At 55.7% G+C, this 21782-nt stretch overlaps 2 protein-coding genes across 2 annotated transcripts in view; one reads left to right on the top strand and one right to left on the bottom strand.

Annotated features, from left to right (window-relative positions):
- LOC144989155 (uncharacterized) overlaps positions 1-21782 on the top strand; it is a 209883-nt gene that overhangs the window by 138484 nt on the left and 49617 nt on the right. The window lies entirely within an intron of this gene.
- Positions 1399-13578, bottom strand: LOC144989290 (uncharacterized). Its single transcript, XM_078941472.1, has 2 exons — positions 9472-13578; positions 1399-9363 (listed from the first exon to the last, which is right to left on the bottom strand). Exon 1 carries the CDS (start codon positions 13575-13577, stop codon positions 12444-12446), a length of 1134 nt encoding a protein of 377 aa, XP_078797598.1. The 5' UTR covers position 13578; the 3' UTR covers positions 1399-9363; positions 9472-12443.

The raw sequence follows: 21782 nt of genomic DNA on the forward strand, positions 1-21782 counted from the left end.
ACCTTGTCCGTGCACCTGTAGCCGTTGGCGTAGACGCGGGGCCTCGTGAAGCCAAAGTGTTTCGCGTACCACTCCGGCTCTTTCTGAGAGAGCGCGATGTTGACGTTTTCCAGCAGTATGCTGAACCCCGCCGATCGCCTCTCGCCCATCCTCATCTCGAACAGTTTCTGCAACACCCCGACCGGCGTCACGGACTCCCCGGGTCTGAACATGCGATCTTCGGGCAGAGACACCGCCAAGAAATGCCTGCCGACCCAGTCCAGGTGAGGATGAGAGCGAGGCGATTCGCTTTTACCCGCCTCGCCTTCCGCGCTCCGGGCGGCTTTCTCCCTCAGCTCGATCTCGAGGGCTTTGCGGTCTTCCAAAGCGCGGTGCAGAGCTTGTTTGGCCTCCTCGAGATCCCTCCTGCAAACCTCCAGCTCGTAGGCCATGCGGACGACAGCCTCCTCGCCCGAGCGCCCCGCTCGCGCGAGGTTTCCGCTCGACTCTCGAACGCCTGACCGCAGGTCGACACGTTCATGGAGCGCTCCTCTATCCCGCTCCCTTTCCGTTCTGTCCAGAGCGCCCTTCAGCTCTGCGATCTCGCGTCTCATCGAAGCGATCATGTTCATGTGAGAACACCGGTATTCGCAAGCGTCCTCATCTTCGGATTCTTCTCTACCCTGCTCTCCCTCGCCGCGATCTCTCTTCCGCCTGCGCGAGACCGTTGATCGTGTGAGCATGGCGATTCCTTTTGCGAGTGCGATTTTGGATTCCGAAGGATCGACCGGGGTGAAGTGTCTTGCTGTGTTATGTCAAAAGTCTGTTTGTATACTGTGCTATGACCAAAAACTGCTCTGATGCTAGTGGGGCCCGCGACAGAGACGCTGACCTGCGCAACGTTTTTCATTCCGTTGTGTCCGTTTGATGAAAAATAAAGTCGATCGCGACCGCTGCCGCCCTGTTGGACAGCTTCTCTGTGTGAAACAAACCAGTTTGCTCGAAAGGCCTGGGCGCTGCCAAAGACCCCTCTAACCTTCTCGCGGTCGCACATCTGACTGTAACAAGGCAGGCTCGCACACAAACACGCACACCAGATCGGCTCCCCTCGTGAACACACGGCTCACGTCCAGGGCGCTGACGGGACGGCGATGGCCATGAAGCAGAAGGAACCCCCGGGTCGTGTGATGACAAAAAAAAAAATCACAGTGTAAAATCAAGGTGGATTTTCTGTCCCATTTTTTTTTTAACTTTTATTTTACAGCCAGTTAAAACCTCACAGAACATTTGTGATAGCTTCAGGTGTGGTACTGGAAGGCCAACTCTTTCTCAATTCCGCTGCGCTCTGGGCAGTTTCGGTTCCATCTCTGGGTTGGATCCCTAGGACATGTTGTAATAAAAAAGTCATACAAAAAACAATTCCTGTGTTCATTTGGATTTTCTGTCCTGTTTTTATTTTTATTTTATTTTTTATTTTACAGCCAGTGAAAATCTCACAGAACATTCGCAATTGCTTCACGCGAAGAGCTAGATGACCGACTTTCTCTCTCCTTGCTGTTGAGCTGTGGGCCGTTTCAGTTCCCTCTCCGGGCTGGCTCCGCTTTTATGCCTGACAGCTCGATTGAGAAAACCTTTCCAAATGCAACGTTCCAAATGTAAAGCAACCCCAAGAGAGCCCAGCCCAAGAGCGTTCCGATCACCTCCCCTCTGACAGCACATGAAGCTCCGTGGAGAGGCTCAGGTTTGGGTGAAGGGAACTGCACGAGCGGCTCTGCGTGTAGTCACACAACAGAGCTCTGTGTCATGGGGGGCCGACGCAGAGGAAGGCTGGAGCCTTTCGCTGAGACGAGTCACACTCCACGGTGCTCTGCGCCCTGTCGAAAGGGGCAGACTCAGAGGTGGGCTGCAATAGCTTCAGATGTGGGGCTGGAAAGCCAACTCTTTGTTCATTCCGCTGAGCTGTGGACCTTTTCGGTTCCATCCCCGGGTTGGGTCCCTTTACTCCAGTAGCTTTGGACTGGGGGAACTGACAGGCATAAGGCTGATGCGGACCTGTTGAGAGGGTGGAGGTTGAAGGGTGGTCAAGATATTTGGAGGTGACATTACAAGAGGTAAAGTGGTTAAAGATTATCTGAAATGAATGGAGGGTGGGGATAGTGAGAGGGAGCAGCAGAAACATAATCCTGGTAAAAGGGGGGACAGGGGTGGTCATCATTTTGGGACAAACATAGGCGTGTGTGATCCTGAGTAAAGGGACCTGGGTGTGAAAAATCCTGACTGAACCTATGTGGGTGAACCGGATCTGGGGAATAGCTTGAACCTGTGGCCTGGCCTGGGTGAGGTGGCGACTGGTACAAGCTTGAACCTGTGGCCTGGCCTGGGTGAACCGGATCTGGGAAATAGCTTGAACCTGTGGCCTGGCCTGGGTAAGGTGGTGGCTGGTACGAGCTTGAACCTGTGGCCTGGTCTGGGTAAGGTGGTGGCTGGTACAAGCTTGAACCTGTGGCCTGGCCTGGGTGAACCGGATCTGGGAAATAGCTTGAACCTGTGGCCTGGCCTGGGTGAACCGGATCTGGGAAATAGCTTGAACCTGTGGCCTGGCCTGGGTAAGGTGGTGGCTGGTACGAGCTTGAACCTGTGGCCTGGTCTGGGTGAGGTGGTGGCTGGTACGAGCTTGAACCTGTGGCCTGGTCTGGGTGAGGTGGTGGCTGGTACGAGCTTGAACCTGTGGCCTGGTCTGGGTCAGGTGGTGGCTGGTACGAGCTTGAACCTGTGGCCTGGTCTGGGTCAGGTGGTGGCTGGTACGAGCTTGAACCTGTGGCCTGGTCTGGGTCAGGTGGTGGCTGGTACGAGCTTGAACCTGTGGCCTGGTCTGGGTGAGGTGGTGGCTGGTACGAGCTTGAACCTGTGGCCTGGTCTGGGTCAGGTGGTGGCTGATACGATTGTCTTCTTGCAAGAAATTGTGTGACCATTGTCATCATCTTCATTTCGTGGGCGTGCTGGGCCGCTTGCAATTTCAGCTGTAGCTCTGTGTCATCTGCCTGAGACAGGGCTTCTTTGATTGTCCTAGAAAAAACATCCATTGTGGATTCTAGCTTGTTTTTGGGCGTTTGACGGGTGGTAGGTGCACCTGTAAAATGACAAATGTTTTACATAATGAGCTATTTCTTTGTTGAGTGCTTTATCAATTACTACATTATGAGTATTGCCCAATAACATTATAGCTGTATTGCTGTAATATTGATTTTTATGTAAATAAAAAAAAAGTACTTAACACTGTGAATGCAAATGAAATGACCTACTTGTAAAAGACAAAATGAGTATGACTAACTGTGATCACGTTTGTCATGAGTCTATGATAATAAACATAGAAATGCAATATATAAAATGGAAGTAATAGCCTATAGTGTATTATATAATATTGAAGCATTGTTTGAACTATAAATACCTGTTAGCTATCAATCATACTTTGTTATGAATGATGGTAGTTGTAATATTTTAATTGCTTACATATTTTTCTAATCTGTCGAATACTAAGACAACTTTTAAATTGCTATACTATTATAAATACAATAAAATAACATTAACAACATAAACGAAGATTTAAAATAAATTCCGTTTGCCCTTACCTGTACTGTTACTGTTCTCAAACTCCGGCTCTTCACTGTCCACCGATGACGGCACATCATCAACTCTGGTGGTATCCAGTAATTCCGGTGGTCGGAAACTTGGCCTGTCACCCAAAATGCCTTCCATTTTATCATAGAATAGGAATGTTTCACAGCTGTTTCCACTCTTATTATTGTGGTCTTTTACCGATCTGTATTTGTATTTCAAGTTTTTGATCTTTTGCCGGCAATCTAGCCACGAGCGCTTAAAACCTTGCCTCCCCATATTTGTTGAAATGTCTTCAAACAAGAATTTGTTATGATAATGATCCTGCAATTCCGTCTGCATTGTCTCGTCGCCCCACAGACTTAAGAGGCATTTAACCTCATCATCGCTCCACCTTGTGGACTTTCCGACCTCCATCACTCTTGTGGCACACGCAAATGCACACAGTCGATTCGTTCCTGATTTATTTCCACATATGAGAGAGGCCTGTATCCGACCAGCCTGCCTCCTGAGCGTGCCTCTGTCGATTCGTTTCTGATTTATTTCCACATATGAGAGAGGCCTGTATCCGACCAGCCTGCCTCCTGAGCGTGCCTCTCGCGACAGACGTGGAGCTCCGAGGCTGTGTGGCTCTGGTTGCGAAAGGCTCCAGCCTGCCCCCACCGAGAGGAAGTCTCCAGCCTGCCACTGAGTTGGCCTCTCCTGACAGACTCAGCTGTGTGGCTCGCGTTGCGTAAGGCTGCAGCCTGCCTTTGACTTGGTCCCGCCTGACACAACACTCCACGCAGAGCCGCTCGTGCTTTTGACTTTGACAAACCCCGCCTTTCCGTCGAGCTTCTCGTTCCGTCCGACGGGAGCGGATCGGCCTGCGGGCCGCTCTCAGACGATGTAGGATCCAGCCTGCCTCTCGGTCTGCTCCCCCGCAGGCACGGGCCGCGTGTGTGCCTCAGACGCGAAAGGCTCCAGCCTTCCTCTGCTTCGGCCCCCCATGACAGCTCTGTGGTGTGACTCGCCGCAGAGCTGCTTGTGCTTTTCCGCTTAGGCCCGCTCAGGAGGCAGGCTGGAGACTTCCTCTCGGTGGGGGCAGGCTGGAGCCTTTCGCTGGCACGACTCACACTCCACGGAGCACTGCGTCTGTCACGAGAGGCCCGCTCAGGGGCAGGCTGGAGACTTCCTCTCAGACAAGGAACACTCCACGGAGCTCTGCGTCCTGTCAGGAGAGGCAGACTCAGAGGCGGGTTGCAATTGCTTCAGATGTTTATTTTTATTTTTTATTTTTATTTTTGTTTTACAGCTAGAGAAAAACCTTTCCCAAAACGAGACAAAGCTCGGCGGGGTCTCTGAGCCTGCTCTGAAGCATCTCTGTTCCCCGTTGTACGCCCACAAAAACAAAACACAAATCTGGGTTTGATATTGTTTCGCTTATTCGTGTCTTTATTTTGTATATTTTACAGCCTGTGACAACTACAAAGAATAATTGCAAAAGTTTCAGGTGTTCGACCCACTCTTGGTGCTCGTAGACCCAATTCTTCTGACCGACTGGGGGGTCCTCATGGACAGATACAGGGCTGGGGTGGTGATGCATTGCATGTTCCTTGCGGCCAAGCTCACGTTGGTCACCAGGAATAATTTCAGCTGATTGTGTACCAGGGTTTTAGTGAGAGAGTAGTAAATGCTGACAGCGATCCAGGGAGTCCAGCAGCAAACAAAAACTATGACAGTGAGCAATGAAAGGATGTAGGATTTTGCAAGGGGAAGCTGTTCTCTCTTTAAGTGAGCCGACCCCCTTCTAACATGTCTTCGCACAGTGAAGAAGATTGCGCCGTAACAAGCAGCCAGAATGATGCAGGGTGCGATAAAACAGATGGTCATCCTGATCCACGTGATGACGAACCTTTCGCTCGGGGAATAGGTGTCAGCGCACAGCGTAATCAGACCGACTTTGAAGGTTTCGTGATTGGATATGTTCACCAGAGCTGACACGGAGGGAGGAATGGCACACACCAGGGACAGGAAAGCTCTCCTCGCCCACTCTCCTTTCACCCTCTTAAGAGAGGAGAAGGCAGCTTTTCTGAGGACCACCCTGTTGTATCTCTCTACACTGATGCAGACCATCATGAGTACCCCGTATTGCAGGCAGAACTGTGGAGGAAACAAATACGCAAACAAAAAAAAAAACCAAAACAGGTAATGAGGAGGGATTGAAGAAAGCAGAGGTTTTTCATTTGTCCGGATAGAGAAAAGAACAGGAAAAAGCAAAGGCGACTCACAGTTATCACCCCCTTCGTGGCTTTGCAGACGACATATCCGAAGATCCATTCTTTGGCCATGTTCTGCATGACCCACAGCGGCGTCGCGGACAATGTGCCTATGTCGCAGAGCCCGACGACCACGAAAAAGTAATCGCAGCGCGAACGAGCCTTCGGAGGTCTGCACAGCCGTAATCCCAGGTTTATCATGCAAACGTTTACGATCAAGCCCAGCACCATCACCGCAAAGTGAAGCATGGGTACCACACTGAACGCGATCGAAGAGTGAATCTCAGAGGACGCGTTGGTTGGTGACGGGCCAGTAGCATTGTACGTTGTCCTTTTGCCAAACATCGTCGCAGCTGACCTGAGGGACAGTGAACACTAGCACAGACAGAGAGACGTACGCTTGTGGTGCTGAAATAAGCTCCTCTCTCCCTAGCTCCAAGCCCCCGACTTAGACTGCCTTGCTGTATGGACATCCAACGGCGAGCCACACTCCCCCCACCTCACTCAGTCTCCGAACGGAGCAAACGGAGTACGGCCGACTCAGCTCGGAGTCGGACCTCAGCGTGTGGAGCCAACTAGTTGGCTAACTCTAGTTCCATAGCTGCTCAAAGTCTTGCGCTCTTGTCTAGGCGATTTGTGTGCCTCTTGCCTCAGTCGAGACAAGCGAAATCTCGATAACCTATTGTGCGAGCGCTGGCTGTGGCCCTTAGAAACCTGGAACTCGATCTTGAGCACACTTTACACTCATCATGGAAGTTACTCAGCAGACGTACGTGTCGTGTCCCGCATTGGACTTTGGTTTGGCAGCGACAGACACGAAAGACCTCAGAAAAGGCTTGGAGGATCAGCTTCGCCTTCTCGACCTGTTCGACTCAAGCGCAGGACTTGACCGCTTTCTGTTGTCATCTTCCGGCTTGTTTTGGGAGTACCGAAATCGCAGGTCAGAGGCTGCTGGCTGGTTCGCGGACAGTATAAGGCGACTGAACGTCGACACCTCAGACGTTCGTTCACTGTTTTTGGGCTCGTTGAACGTCATGGACAGATACGTCGCCACGCGTGACACTGAGTCCGAGCTCGTGGAGCTTTTGACGAACTCGGAAAATGTCCGAGCGGCCTGCTTCTCGCTCTCTGCGAAGATGCACGCCACGTGCTCTCAAATCGATCTGGACGACATCTGCGTCCGCAATCGCGTCTGGGCCAACTCCACCGTCAAATCCCAGCCGGGGCCGAACCTGACGGTCGCCGACGCATCCTCTACTGGTGAGGGGATACTGAGAGCGGAGAAGGACGTATTGATCGCTCTCGGAGGAGCTGCGTTCCCTGTGAGGGAAGAGGACATTGTGCGTCTCTTGGTGAGGTTTCTTGCGCTGAAGCGTTCTAAGCGCGTTGCATTCCGAGAGCCGCTGAGCGCGCTCCGAGAGCCACTAAGCGAGCTCCGACCAACTGACGTCGAGCCGCTTGCAGCGCCGATCTCTCGAGCCGTAGATTTGCTAACCAGGGCGGTTTTGGACATTGAGCTTAAGACGCGAGTGAGCACCTGGCAGCTCGCGGCCGTGTGCTCTTTAATTGGGTTCCTGGATGTCAGCGGAGCTTCGCCGGACGAGCGAGAGCTCGGCGAGGGTGGGCTGATGGCGCTGTTCGATAGCCTGCGGCCGGGATCATTGACGCAATCCATCATCCGCGAGATCGAGGCTTCATTGAACTCACGCTGTTTGGTGTGTGGATCGGGGGACCTCCATCCGCTCGTGGCTAGGAGCCTGCTGAGCGTCTCGAAAAAGACTTGTTCGAAGTGCCGGAAGGGTAAAGCGCGAGGTAAAACTCCCCATGCCCGTGGACCCAAAGTCCGCGGAGAGACATCTACTACCCATCATTCGACCAACTCCCCTAGGGCTGCGTTGCTCACGTGCCACGAGACGATGATGGGCTCCCAGTGAAAATGCGCTCGTGGACTTTGGTGGAGCTTGGAGTCCTTTTTTTTGCACTGTATTTTTGTGTGTGTGTGTGGGTGTGTGTGAGTGTGTCTGTTGTGTACCCGAGCAACAGATGTAGAAAAAAAAAAAAAAACGTGTCCCTGCTTCACAGAGACTCTCTTCCAATGCGAAACCTGCCTCTTCACCTTAACCGTCATCGATGCTCCGTCCGACGAGTAGGCAGTATAAAATGAAAGTGACCCAGAGAATGGAATGGATACTGAGGAGGAACCGCGTCGTGTCTCAGTTTCTGTAGAGAAGATGGCAGGAAAGGAGGAAAATTGGGTGGACAGACTTCAATCCTTCGCAGATCAGCGAAATTTAACAGTCGTGTACGACACTATAATTTCAAGAGACGACGACTTCGAGATGTACAAATGTAGTGCGCGGCTTTTCGCTGAGGGCAGCGTCAAGGAAGATTCCCTCGCCCTAGGCATCGGACCTCAAAAGAGGTTGGCAAAATTAGCCGCAGCCAAAGCTTTGCTATTGGGGGTGCTGAAAGAATCCGCTGCAGACAACGCCAAGCTCCCGTCACTGGAGGCTACGAAAGATGAATGGGAATCGAAGCTTGTCGCTAAGTTCGCAAGTTTGCCCACTGCGGAGAACTACGTCGGCCGACTGCAAGTGCGTATCCTATTCACGTGACCCAATGCCGCTGTTTGTGCATGAGAAAAAAAAAAAACTCTCTTTGCGTTCACAGGAATTATGCCAGAGGTACAACTGGCCTTTTCCCACCTACAACTTCGAGGAACTCACACAAGACCAGTGGGTTCCGTCCGGCCGATTTCGTTGCTTCTGCTCAGCATTTGCGATCTTTTTAGACGGAGCGACCAAGGTGGATGTGCAAGCGACAGGTAACAGGGATGTGACACTGTGATTTGTTTTCCCTCAAGTTTTTGGGTTTCAACTAGGGCCGTTGTCTTACACAGGGACCGGTGAGACCAAGAAGGCAGCTAAGGCCGCGTCGGCAATGGGTGCGCTGGACGTCGTGAGACTTCTCGTCCCACTGGTTGAGAAAACCTAGAGGGGAGGTTCGCCCCAATGTATTCAGAGTCTTCTCCGCATCACAACTCAACTCTGTCTCAGCCGCCGCTCGTGGACCGGCCTTGCACTCGGAGTCTGGTCTTCATGGCTGCCTGCTCTGCTCATCGTAGTGGCATACCTTTTGTGTGTTTTCTGCCCCTATGGCAAGAAGCGCAGACGATACGGCAAGGTGTTGTCTGTTGCTTTGTAATTGTTGCAGGGATATGGATGAAGTTGCTTGTCCAGAATAAAACATCACTCGAGCATAATTTGGATCTGTGCATTTTTTATTGTGTCGACAGCTTGACATTGTGAACACACTAGTTACAATGAAAAAAAAAAAAGAAAAAAGAAAGAAGAAGAACTGTCTGCAGCAGGATCTCAACAACTTGACATTGTGAACACGCTAGTTACAATTAAAGAAAAACAATGAAGAACTGTCCACAGCAGGATCTCAGCAAATTGGCCTCGTTGTCTTCTGGGCTGCTCCTCCTGCTATCACTGCAGACCTGCGTAAACTAGGAGAGATAAAAGGGTACAAGTTTCAGCTGTGTGCAGCTTTCTTTTTTTTTTTATTTAACAAAGCAGACAAACAGAAGAAAGAAGGAAAAAAAAAATTCTCGCACCCCTTTAGCTCTGCCTCACAGAACCGAGGGGTATTTCTCATCGATCGGGACCTCCAGAACTTGGTCTGAGCGACTCAGGGCTGCGGGCTCCGGGCTCTCTGCCACTCTTCGCTCTGCACCCCGGCAGTTGCAGGTCTCGACGGTCTCACGCCAATTCGACAAGGTGGACGGTTGACGTTCGGTCGTGGGCTGGTACACAGCACCGACCCGTTGAGCGTTGGGCTTGTAGATGTTCCCAGCGGGCCTTTTGCAGAACCTGTGCATGATGAGCACCAAGCCCAGCACCATCAAAGGCGCTGCGACCATGGTGTATGCCGCCCACTCGTTCCGTTCGTACCACCACCAGAAACTGTAATTTTCATTCACCATCGTCTCATTGTCCAGCGAGTGGACACGGGGCAATTAGTATACCTCGGCTCAGTCTGGGTTCGCGTCACGGAAACTACGATCGCAACAAAATACCTCTGACGGCTTGCGAGTGAGAGCCGCGAGCCCAGAGCCTAACCCGGTCGCCGATCGAAACGCGTCGTCGTTCCGGCTGCGGCGCTAGGTTGGATCCGACCGCTGCCCCAAGTATCACCCCCTCCGAGTCATGTTTGAAAGCGGCAGTTACCCGGGCTCAACAGAGTTTCGCCTTGTCCTCCAGACCTCATCAGAACCTCGCGCTCAGCCACCCGGATAGAGGGGAGCAACGATGACGGACGACTCAAATCGCGAGCTACCTCCGGAGAAGTCTCCGGTCATCTCCGCAGCCGCGACCGAAGTTGACCGCGAGAGCCTCGAGGCCGTCGGCACCCGAAGCGGGACGGGATCCGGAGTGAACGACCTGACCTGCTCGACTGCCAGAATTTCTGCAGATGAGAATACGACTCCCCTTCGCCCTTTGCGGGGAAGGACGGTGCAACGCTCGCCTGCGCCGACGGAACACGATGGCGAGCGAATGGGCGGCAGTCAGAGGGAACCTTCGCCTCGGAGATTCCCGCCCTCCTCTTTTTGTACCCCTGTGGAGCAGCCCATCCCGAGGCACGGAGTTCCTGCGTTGAAAACGAAGATTCCCCACAGCAGAAGGCGGACGAAATCTTCTGACTGCATCAAGAAAAAACTTTTCAGTCAGCGTAACGCACACCCCGTCCCGTTGTGATCACGGCGCTTGTCTTGCTTTATCCCCTAACACAATTGTTCTCTCTAGCGTTGTACGCTCACTGTTGTGAATTAAACAGCATTGAAAACCTCAGCTTGTCCTGTGTCTGTTATTTGTATCGCATTGGGGTTTTGTGCCTTTGTCATATATGCGAGGGGCGCTTAGGAACACACGTAGGCCAAAGCGGGGAGGAAAAGTCAGAGCCTCTAGTCCCTTAGACCGAGAGAGAAGTGAAAACAGACAAAGACGCACCCAAGTGAGCTGAGAGACCACATGATTTTATTCAAGGGAGCACGTTCAACAACACACGCTCATGTAGCTACATGTTCAGCACACAAGCCCAACAACTTGAGTGCGGATGTGTGTCACGGTGACAAGTGCATTGTTCGCGAGCTGTCAGGTTGACACGTTACACAGAGGGTGAAAGCGAGGCAAGACCACATTTTGGAGTTGACCGGTACTTTATTGATTTTTTTTACATCATCATTTTTCTCTCACTTCATTTCATTGAGAAGAACACATGCCGTGAAAAGTGTGGACCTTTCAAAAATGTATAACAAGCAGTACGTGCACAAGGCCGGGCTCGTAGGGGATGAAGTCGTTAGGTTTGAGGATGGGCGATGCTGCATCAGCAAAATTTTGTTGCCGCTCAAGTCAAAGCAGTATCAGGATACCCAGGGAGGACAATGTCAACAGAGTGAGGGACGAGACAGAGGGCTTCGTCGAGCCCCCCTTGGCCCAAACTGAGGGACTGGGAGGTTTGACGATCAACGTCACGGAGCAGTTTGAAACAGAGAAACTGTACTGCTCGTTGCGATGGCCCACGTTCGCCCAGCGGCTACATTCGTACGAGCCCTCGTATCCTGTTGAAATTGGCGAGATGAGTAGAGTTGAGTTCGAGCCCAGGAACTTGTGAGTGGCGCTGATGCTCTCCTCGAGCTCGTACTCCAAGGCAGTTCCGTTGTCCCGGATGTAAAAGAGTCCGCGCTTGGTCCCACGTACAACCTGGTACCAGGAGAAGGCCATGAACCTTTCGGGATTCTCACGCGGACAAGTCAGTGCGACCGCACACTCTCCCCCATCCGCGCTGACATGGGTGCCGTGAGCCTCGTCCGCTTCTCTCACCTCGTGGCATGAGCGGAACGGGACCAGGGCGGTGCACGCCAACACCGTCAGAAACAGCATCTTCGCGAAAGGCCCGGAGCTTCTCTATCCTCGTGTCTTTAGCAGAGCAGACCGCGTTGGTCGAGAGGAGAAGTGTGGCGCGGATCTTCTGAACGACGGTCTTATACCGTCCGGGCTTGAGCCTTCTAGCGTCGGCCTCCCGCTGCCGACAGTCTCCTCTATGGGGAATTCCGAGATGGGAAAAATGCCTCTCAACCTCATCGGACCCTGTGCCCAAACCTTGAGCCTCTCTCTCTCTCGAGCGTCCACCCGACAGCACGAAGGTGATTGCGTTCGGCTTGGTCGAGGGCAACAGGGCTCCGCTCCTCTGTGCGTTTGTCCTCGTCCTATATGTCTGCACCAAGCACAACTTGATTTTTTTTTTTACCCTCTGGAATAAACGCAACCGTCTGTGGTATCTGACTTGTGTGAGCGTGTGTGTTTCGGTCCCACATTTACTGTTTGCAAGCTGTTAGGTTGACAAATACACAGAGGTCGAAAGCAAGGCAAACCACATTTCTGAGTTGACAGGTCTTTTATTTCATTTTTTTTTACACCTTCATTTTTTCCTCTCTGACATTTCACAGAAAACGACATAAGCCATGAAACTTTAAACTCTTGGGCTGTTTGCGGCGAGCGGCAGGTGTCTGAAACGTCAGCCGGATCCTCACGGGTCTTCGAAGTACGTGGAGAGGTCTTTTTCCGAGTATCTGTCGCCCTCAAGCGGCCTGTGGTCGCAGCAGCTTGTCATGGACACTCGCGCCCAAGGGCAGGATTCTCCGGTTATGGCGAACACAGAGGCCCTGAAGGCTTCGAGGGCGGTGTAGTCGGCGTCCGTTATGTACTCCTGGAGCGCGTCCAGCACCATCCGAGCCAGGTCTTTGTTTTGCGGGTGAGGAAACCTCTCCTTGCTGAACATCCCCAACCAGGCCTTCACGTGCGGGGGCTTCACTCTTTCGAAGACGCAGGCCAGACCGTCCACCACGGCCTCCACCACATACACGCCTGGCATCCTCTTGTCGCTGTTGGTGTAGTGCTCAGGGTGATGCTGGTTGTTTTCATAGTGGTGCCTGAAGCCGATGTTGGCCATCGGAGCGGTCATGGTGGCGTGGTCCTTGTAGGAGTCGTCTGTCTTGCTCCCCGTCGGGCTGCCGCTCAGTCTGCATCTGCGCTTGAAGCTTTCCTCCAGGAGAGCCCTTGTCATGTTCACGGCCATGATGCCGGAGTACGCCACGTCTTCCACCTCGCTGGTCTTGGAGCAGTCGTGGCAGGCGATGTTTCTCACATAGTGTCGGTCGGCCAAGAGGTCCAGGGTGAGACCCCGCAGTTCGGACTCGTCGGCTCCGTCGCCCAGCCTCTTTGCCGCCCCGCTCCTGGTCGCCTGCTCGAGAGCCCTGGCGACCACAGCTCCGATCATGGTCACGACCATGTTGTGAGTGAGGAAGGCGACGTGGTGTTCTCTCACCGGAAGGTAGTTCGCCAAGGCATTTTCGAACTCCCTGTTCCAGGATTCTTCCGCACGAAGCACCTTCTGCTCCCTCAAAAGGGCTGCGTTGGCCATCACGTGCACCAGTTTGCATACCCCTTCCTGATCTTGAGCGGGCATAGTTTCGCAGATGCTCCGCCTGGCAGCTCTCGGGAGAATTCCTTCGAGCAAGCTGTGAGCTGCCCTACTTGAGGGGCTGGTCTTGTGCGAGTACCGGTTGCGTTTGGGTATCAGGGGCTCGGGTCTTTCCTCGTCATCGTTCTTGCTCGACCTCGAAGAGCGGGGTTTGGGTGTGGAGGGTTTTGAGCTGGCCATGGTTTAGCTTCTTCCCTGGAGTTCAGCGGCTGCAATGAAGGCGGCGGTGATGTCAAATGCGGTGGTGGCAGTAGCAGGGATAAGTGTCAGTGGTTTCAATTCGTGTGGCGAAGACCCAGGGAGGACACTGTCAACAGAGCGAGGGACCTTAAGAGCAGGGATTGCTGAAGATCGAAGTTACGGTGCAGTTTGAAACCAAGAAAGTGTACTGCTCGCTTTGATGGCCCGCGATCGCCCAGCGGAAACAGCCGTAGGAGCTCTCGTATCCTCTCGTAAATGGCATGATGAGCAGATTTGAGCCGAGCAGAAAGTGACTGGCGCCGACGCTGGCCTTGTGGTCGTAGTTCGTGGTAATCCCGTTCTCGATGCGAAAGAGCCCGTGCTTGGTCCCTTGTACATCCACGAACCAGGCGAAGCCCTTGAACTGTCCTGGATTCGGTTGTGGACAAGTCAGTGCCACCTCACACCCTTTCACATACTTCTTGTCACTGATGCCTTTAGCCTTGTCCGCTTCTTTCGCCTCGCTGCATGGGTAGAACGTGACCAGGGCACTGTAGGCTAACACCGTCAGAAACAGCATCTTTCCGAAAGACCAGGAGCTTCTGGGCGCGTGTGTCTCTCGTAAAGCTGACCGCGTTGGTCGAGAGGACGAGTGTGCCGCGGATCTTCTGGACGACGGTCTTATGGCGTCTGGGCTCGAGCCTTCAAGCGCCGGCCTCCCACTGCCGACAGCCTCCTCTTCGGGGTGTTCCGGGATGGGGGGAAGCATCCCATCAGCACTTCATCTTCACGATCACCAATACCAGCACGGGGCAGGTCACGGTCGACAAAAAGAGAGCCACCGAGGCTGCAGCGGTTCCGCGGACAGCCGCCTTCTCGCACTGCCGCTGCCTTAGTGAACGCTCGTCCGCCTTGGACTCCAGTCTCTTGGCGTAACCCTTGAAGGTGGCGTTCAGCGTCTCGACGGCTCGAGTCACGGACACCCCTCGGTTGAGGAGATCGAGGGCTGCGTTGGCTCGGGCTCGCATCTCGAGGACAGTCGCTCTTTCGTCCTCACCTCTCGCGAGGTGTGCTCCTGAGAGGGTCTGGGGTTCGCCTGCCACCAGTATCTCTCTCGACCTACCCCTCCAGCTCTCTGCCTCGACCCCCTTCGTCAGGGTGTACGAGTTGAAATGGCTGTCGTAGCAGAGTGGCCCGAAACACGCAGACCCGCACACCAATGGACAATCTTGGCTTATGTCGCTGCCACGCTTCACTTGGCACGCGGATAGCGTGTCTCCGTCGACCCGTAGCGAGTCGCACAGGCCTCTCCGGTCGCATCTGGGTTCCCTGTAGCTGGAGCGCGAGTCGTTCACCATGCCCCTGTCCAGCCAGCACGTCCGATTTCCCGAGGACGAGTCCACAAAGGCCATGTACCAGCGGGACAGCAGCACGGGTTCCCACTTTTTTCTCTCGACGTCCAGCGCCAGCCCACCGTGGGTCGAACGAGAGAGGATCGGACGAGCGGCTGTGGGAACGTCCGTGTGAAACTCTGAGGGCGATCCGGGCGCGCAGCCCGTCATGTCGGCCCTCATCAGGCCCTGCGCGCAAACCGCCAGTCTCTCTCGAGCCCCGACCAATGCAAAGGTGACGGCGTTCAGCTGCGCCGAGAGCAGCAGGGCTCCGCTCCTCCACGCGTTCATCCTCGCAGCGAAGGCGCTACCGCTCAGCTGAGAATCGTCGTCGTTCTCGTAGTCTCCCTCGCGCTTTTTCTGAAATTTTTCCTCTGTGGCCTTGGCGGCCGCCCGGGCCTCTTCTATCAAAGACCTGTGGTAGCCCATCACGTCCACCGTCGCCGACGGCTGACTTCCCGAGTCGAGGTCCGAGCCCAGGTGCGCGTCGGCCAGAGCCTCGAGGTCCTTGAAGGCCGCCTGCAGCTCCCTCGCTGTCCGATACTGGCTGCGGACGGATGTGGACAAGGCGACGTCCGCGTCCCGCCAGCTACCAGAGCCGCAGAGGACGTCGCAGCCCAGCCGCTCGCCGTCGTCGGGCAGGCCTTGGCAAGAGACTTTGGCGCACTCCGGATAGTCCGAGGGAACGAAGAAAGTCAGATTTGAATTGAGGTAGAACTGGTACGAGAGGAACGTCTGACTGTCTCCCGGTCGCAGTATCTTCCACCTCCCGGGTCTGAGTATGACCCTTGGATCTCGAGGCGCAGAGGGCCCGCTTTCCTCCGAGCGAGTCGCCTCGGGACCCGGAGTCACGCGAAACAGAGTCAGGGCGACCGTAGAGAGAAGGCACGCAGCCCTTGTCGGTCGTTTCATTTCAGTTTCCTGTACCTGGGAGTCCGAGACCGAGAGCAGACTGCGCAAAGGGCCCCCATCGCGGCGGCATTGATTAATACGGAGACAGCCACCGCAGTCAAGCACAACGCGTAGGAGCGCTCCATTGCCAGGGCTCGACGCTCGGACACGACGCTTTCCAGTGCGTCGTTCTTTCGAGCCCGCCTCTCGAGCAGCGAAGCTTCGGAGCCCAGGCTCGCCAGACTTTGGTTGGCTTGTCGAAGGCAGTCCAGGAGCTGGGAGAGAGGGGAGCTCGCCTCGCCGCAGTGGCGCAGCGCGAGCGACTCGTAGGCCAGCAGGGCGAGAGCTCGGGCTTCCTGGGCGTAGTCCCTCGACGCGGAGCGGACCCGCTCTCCGGGCCTCGTGAAAAACCCTGGGAAGCTCTGCGGGCCGTCCCCGGGCCCCTCTGAGCCGAAGGAGAAGGGCCGCAAATTGCAAGGAACTGCGGCACGCACGGCTCCGTGGTCCGCTCGTAACAGGATCCTGAGCAGGATGTCGTCTCCGTAGTCGACCGCGATCCGCGCCGCCACGGGGTACCCCGTCGCTCCCTCTGGCCAGTCTCCTTCCGCAGAGTCGGCCAGTTCCAGGCACGAACCGCTTTGCTCGCCAAAGCACTCGAGTAGCAGACTCAGCTGGTCGCGTGCCCTCCAGGGCCAGGAGACGGCTGGTCGTGTCCTTTCCGAAGCCCCATCGCCCGACAGCCACTCTTCCTCTCGCCTCGTGAGAACCGGTGGAGGTAACCACCGCTTAGAGTCCATCAGTTTTCGGAGACGGGCCTTGGTCACTGGCTTTGTTGCCGAGGGCACGGACAGTTCCAATTTCACTCTCGTTCGAGCCTCGCGTACTCGTCGGGAGCAGCATTCAAGCTCGCCGTGGTCGCCCTGCGGTCTTCGATGGCAAAGCGGGCTCTCCATGCTCCGCGCTCTCGAGACCTGCGTCCGGAGTCTGGCGTGCCCCTGCCGTTTGGCCTCGTGAACGTAGATCCTGTCCGCCTCGACGAACGCCACGAGTTTCCCTCCCGAGGTCAGTTTCACAACCTGCGCCCCGACAGGCACGGACTCTGCGATCTCTGCCTGCTCTCGCAGCAGCTGGGCGCCGCCACCCTTCAGAGGATCACCGATGTTCATGCGAGAGGATAGGCCCAGTCTCAAGCCGGGAACACCCGGGATCGTCACGAAGCCTTTGGCCAGCGGAGCGTTCTCTGCAGCTCGCTGAAAAAATATCCCGCTCTGTAGCTTGTATAGGCCGTCGACCTCGACGTGGGACGAGCCCCCGTCGTCGAACGAGGAGCTCCTCGTGTACCTGTAGTGCAGGGTGCCGGAGCGTCGGGTGGCGGAGTCGATCGCTGTGCTGAGCTCTGCAAACAGCGAACTTCCCTCCGGACGCCCGAACGTGTGGTCCAGGTATCCCAGGGAGTACCGGCTCACCCCCCACCTCGCCATGTCCGAGACGATGTCCCGCAGCTCACCCGCCGAATACATACGATCGGTTGAGCTCTTTTTTCCCATGTGTCTGTTGCGCATCCTCATTGCTGAGCATTTTTCGTCCGGCTCGTAGCGGGCCGTCGGCAGCGTCACAGCGATCCCCGCTCGGTTGTTTGACCTGCGGCTGAGCTCCAGGAAAACGGACGGCCCCGTCAGGCCAAGCGGCGCTTCGCCAGCGATCGACTCGACCGAGTTGTGCTTCTCCGGGGGCCAGCGCCCGGGTTCAGTCCACTTGCAGGGGCCCTCCAGTTTTTCCATCCAGGAATCCAGGTCCAGCAAGGCGCCATGCTGAGCCGCCACCTCCCCGGCTTCCCGCAAGGCCGCTTCGGCCTCCTCGGCCCGACTCGTTTCGAGCCACAGGGCCGGCTTCCCGGGGGTCCGGGATCCTTTCTCTGCGACCTCCGCGGGCCTCAGACCCGTGGGGCACAACGCGTACACGGTGCCTCGCTCTTGACACATGGTGCAGTTCCGCCCGTGGGGCGCCGTGCGCCCACACTCGAGCAGAGGCCGTCTCCCGTGCCTTCGGTGCAGCATCCTCCCGTCCTCCCCGTACAGCGTCCCGATCTCAGAGCACTCGGAGTAAGTTTTGGTGCAAGCGTAGCGCGTCGCGTTATCGTTCTTCGCCGACATGAGGCGCGCGATGGTCTTCCCGGACATTGAGGGCATGACGTCCACGCGTGACCCGTACATGTCGCGCACGACTCCGAAGTAGGCCCCGAACCCGGGTTCACGCGGGTCCGCGTCCAACACGGCGAACTTCAGGTCTGGGCAGCCGCCCAATAACCAATCCAGCACGGCGGCTGTCTCCTCGACTCTCAGGTCTCTGCTCCTGGGCTCGGGTCGAACGAGCCTCACTCCTATCGCGCCTCCCCATCCTTGACGACTCATCTCGCGCAGGGTCTCGTTGGCCCCGGCAGGCACTCTCGGGCCGGTCTCGACCTGCTTCTGTCTCCTTGCGCTCGTTTGTCGTGCGGGGAGACGGAGGTAGGGACCGCCTTGTCGTCCCGCGTCGTTGTGCAGCAGCACGGGTACCTCGAGCAGCATCACGTCACAGCTCTTGACGTCCAGAGGCGCGTTCGGCGAGTCGCGCCTGGGGGCTGGGGCGCCGTCAAACACGGCGCTTGTGGCCTGGCAGAGGCGCTCGGTCTTGCGCGTTGTCGTCCCCCACAGCGTCCTACCCTGTGCTGCGCCGATGGCGAACTGCCGGCCGGACACCTCGAGCGTCCAGTCGTTGCCTCCGAGTCCGTGGTAAGCGTGCCTGAGGCCGATCAGGGCGCACTCGGGCGAGCAGGGGCCCGCGGGGGAGCTGTACCGCAGGAGGTCCTTCGTGCAGTTGCAGCCGGGGCTCTGCTGCTGCTGCGGGTTCGCGACGGTACGCCACTCCAAGAGGGCCACCGCTAAGAGCAGCCGCACTTGCCAACTGGGAAACATGGCCCCCTGTTGTTTTTTTTTTTTTTTTTAGTTTTCAATGGTTCGCTTTACATGGCCCCCTGTTGTTTTTATTTTATTTTTTTTTAGTTTTCAATTGTTCGCTTTCCGTCGCCGAGGTCGGAGTTCCTCTCGACTAACGGGGGATAAGTTAATTCACCTAACGAGCTCGCAGGCTCGCGGAGCCATGGCGCTGGACCAGGGATTTCCGTCGTCGCGACGCTGTGTGTCGAAACCCAAGACGCTCCTGAGTTTGTTCGACGGGACCGGCAGCATATGCAGGCCTTTCGTTGCCGCCGGGTGGACGGTGCGTAGGCTCGACATGGACGGGAGACACGGGGCTGATATAGTGACGGACGTAAGGCAGTGGGACCCGAGCAGGGACTGGCGGGGGCCCGCGCCCGACGTCGTTTTCGCTGGGCCTCCGTGCGAAAACTACAGCTTGGCCCGGACCAGAGCCTGCACGCCCAGGGACCTGAGACTTGCTGACTCGCTGGTGACCAAGACGCTGGAAATCATAGAACACTTTCATGGACAAAACCCTCGCATGCTGTACTTTGTCGAGAACCCGGATTCCAGCATGCTATGGAGGCGGTGGGTTTCTCACCGGCTGTACGAGGACCCCGGCAAGCACTTTCTCAGCTCCTTTGTCGAGTACATGGACGCGAAAAGGGGCGCCAAGAGCTACAAGTACCTGACTTGGGTCAAGCGCAAAAGCTTCACCTCGGGCTGCAGAGACAGTCGCATCGTCAGGCTGGACTACTGCATGTACGGCACCAAGTACCGAAAGAGGACGAGGCTGATGACCAACAGCCCCTTCGAGGCCTCGCTGTGCAAAAAGAACTGCTCGGGTTTCAGAGAGCGCAAGCACGCGGAAGCGGCTCAGCGGGGACCCTACGACAGGGGCGCTAAGGGCGAGGGGCACTCCCTGGACGAGCTTCACGCCTATCCCGCCCGACTGGCGGACGCGATATTCACACACGTCAGCCGGGCCGAGTGGCGCGTACGACAGGGACTGAGCCCGTCGACTGCCGAGCCCGTCTTGAGACCGGTGAAGCGCCAGAAGAATGTGTGATGTGAATGAGTGGATGAGATATGCTGACATGGTGTATCTTGGGGGCCCATACTGACCGTGCGATCGTGGGTCATTTCAAAAGCTCCAACTAAAAACCAACAGGCTCTGTGTCTCCTGTCTTGAGATGTCTGGGCGATTGTACACATACACTCTTTTGCTTGCTGCTTCAGTTTCTGCTGAGCGTTCCAAATAAAGCTCTGACTAGAAAACAGCACCCTCTGTGATTCTTGTCTAACCTCGTCTGTTTTTATTTTTTTTTATTTTTTGTTCACAGGGTCAATGCATTTGCATCCAAAGTGCAAACCTAGGCGAAATAAAATGTTGACACTCGAAAAACAAGCAAAAAAAAAAAAAAAGCAACACATATAAGACTCAAATGGGGTTTGGTGCAAACTTTATTATTTCACACATATGTATTGATCCATTTGTAAGACACTGATTTTCAAAGCAGAGAAACAGAACAGAAAAGAAAAAAAAAAAAAACGGAAAAAAAAGCAGCGGATGTCAAACAACCCCAGTTTCCCCCAGTAAGTCCCTTAAGAGCATCAGTTACAAGCAGGTCTGACCCGTCTTCCTTCCTCAAGCCACAAAACATTTGGCTTTGGTGTGTGAGTCAAAGACCAGGGCACAAAGCTTGGTCCTGGAATGTACCCTTCCGTGAATGGGGCACGGGTAGGTCTCAGACTTTTCGTCGGCTTGCACGTACACCAGCCCCGATCCGGTCGTCCTCAGCGTCACCGGCACGCCCCACTGATCTGACAGTCTCCGAGCCTCGCTTTCTGCCACCGCTCGATCCGGGGCCCCTGGTCGCTCCATTTCGGGACCAGGCCAGATTCTCTCCGCCCCGACTGCGCACTCGAAGCGTGCGCCGAGCGACGTCACGTCGGGAGCGATGGGGTTAGAGGAGAGGCCCACGGAGAGAGCGCAGGGGTCCTCGAAGCGAGGATCCTCTAAGTCTTCTCGAGCGTTGAAGGTGTCCACGTACTCGAAAGCGAAGCCGTCCTTGCTGCAGTTTGGAAGTCTCACGCACTTTCTGCAAGAATACGGAGCTTTGTCGATCGCCGAGCGCCTGCGCGAGCCGGCGTTCGGGTCCTCGGTCCTCAGCCATCCCGACCCGGACACCCTCCGCTCACCGACCGCTCTTCTGAGATCGCACAGCCCGCACTGAGACTGGTCGTCCGGGTATGAGAGCACAGAGTAGCGCAGGGACCTTCTCTCCATCTCTCTCAGCAGCCGCCCGTAAACTTCGATCCCATCGAAGCTGCACAGTTCGACGGGCAGGTACCACAGGATCCTCATGCTGAGCTTAGCCTTGGCCGTGGACACCCTCTGGTACGCTGCGAACTTGCCCAGCGATCGGCACAGTTCCCCCGAAAGCTCGGGGTTTCCCTCGACCTCCGCGCGCTTCACTCCGGCCAGCCCGAGCACAGATTCAGCGGCGACGAGGACGAGGCTCGAGACTACGTTCTGACACAGGCGAGCCTTGGTGGCTCGGTCGGTCCTGTTCGAAAACTTCTCGCTGCATCCCCGGCAGCACTTGAGGTCCAGGTCCAAGTTCAGCCTGCTGACGGGTCTGCCCGGCAGGAAGACCTCGTTGTAACAAGGAGGCGGTCGGTCGCAAGGCGACGAGGAGGATGATCTTGCGATCAGGGTGCTTAGGTGGCCTCTGGAGGTTACGGTGTACCTGCGCGAAACCTTCCCCGTGTCGCGATCAACCGGGTCCTCCATGAGGAGCACAGGGTTTATCGATCCCCAGTGACAGCGCGCGGGCAAGGGACCTAGGGGTCCCGAGGCTCGTTTCAGGCAGTAGTCGACCAGGTCGTTGAAGCGTAGCTCCGCGCCCGTGAACACAGTGAACGCGTAAGGAAAGCCCTTCGGGCCGTCCGTCAGCGTTCCG

This window comes from Oryzias latipes, chromosome 2, assembly GCF_053564925.1.
Source record: "Oryzias latipes strain Hd-rR chromosome 2, Olatipes_Hd-rR_3.1".
Classification (NCBI taxonomy): Eukaryota; Metazoa; Chordata; class Actinopteri; order Beloniformes; family Adrianichthyidae; genus Oryzias; species Oryzias latipes.

Excerpts from the sequence above, each read along its gene's own strand:
- LOC144989290 (XM_078941472.1), bottom strand. The coding sequence starts at position 13,577 with ATGGCCAGCTCAAAACCCTCCACACCCAAACCCCGCTCTTCGAGGTCG.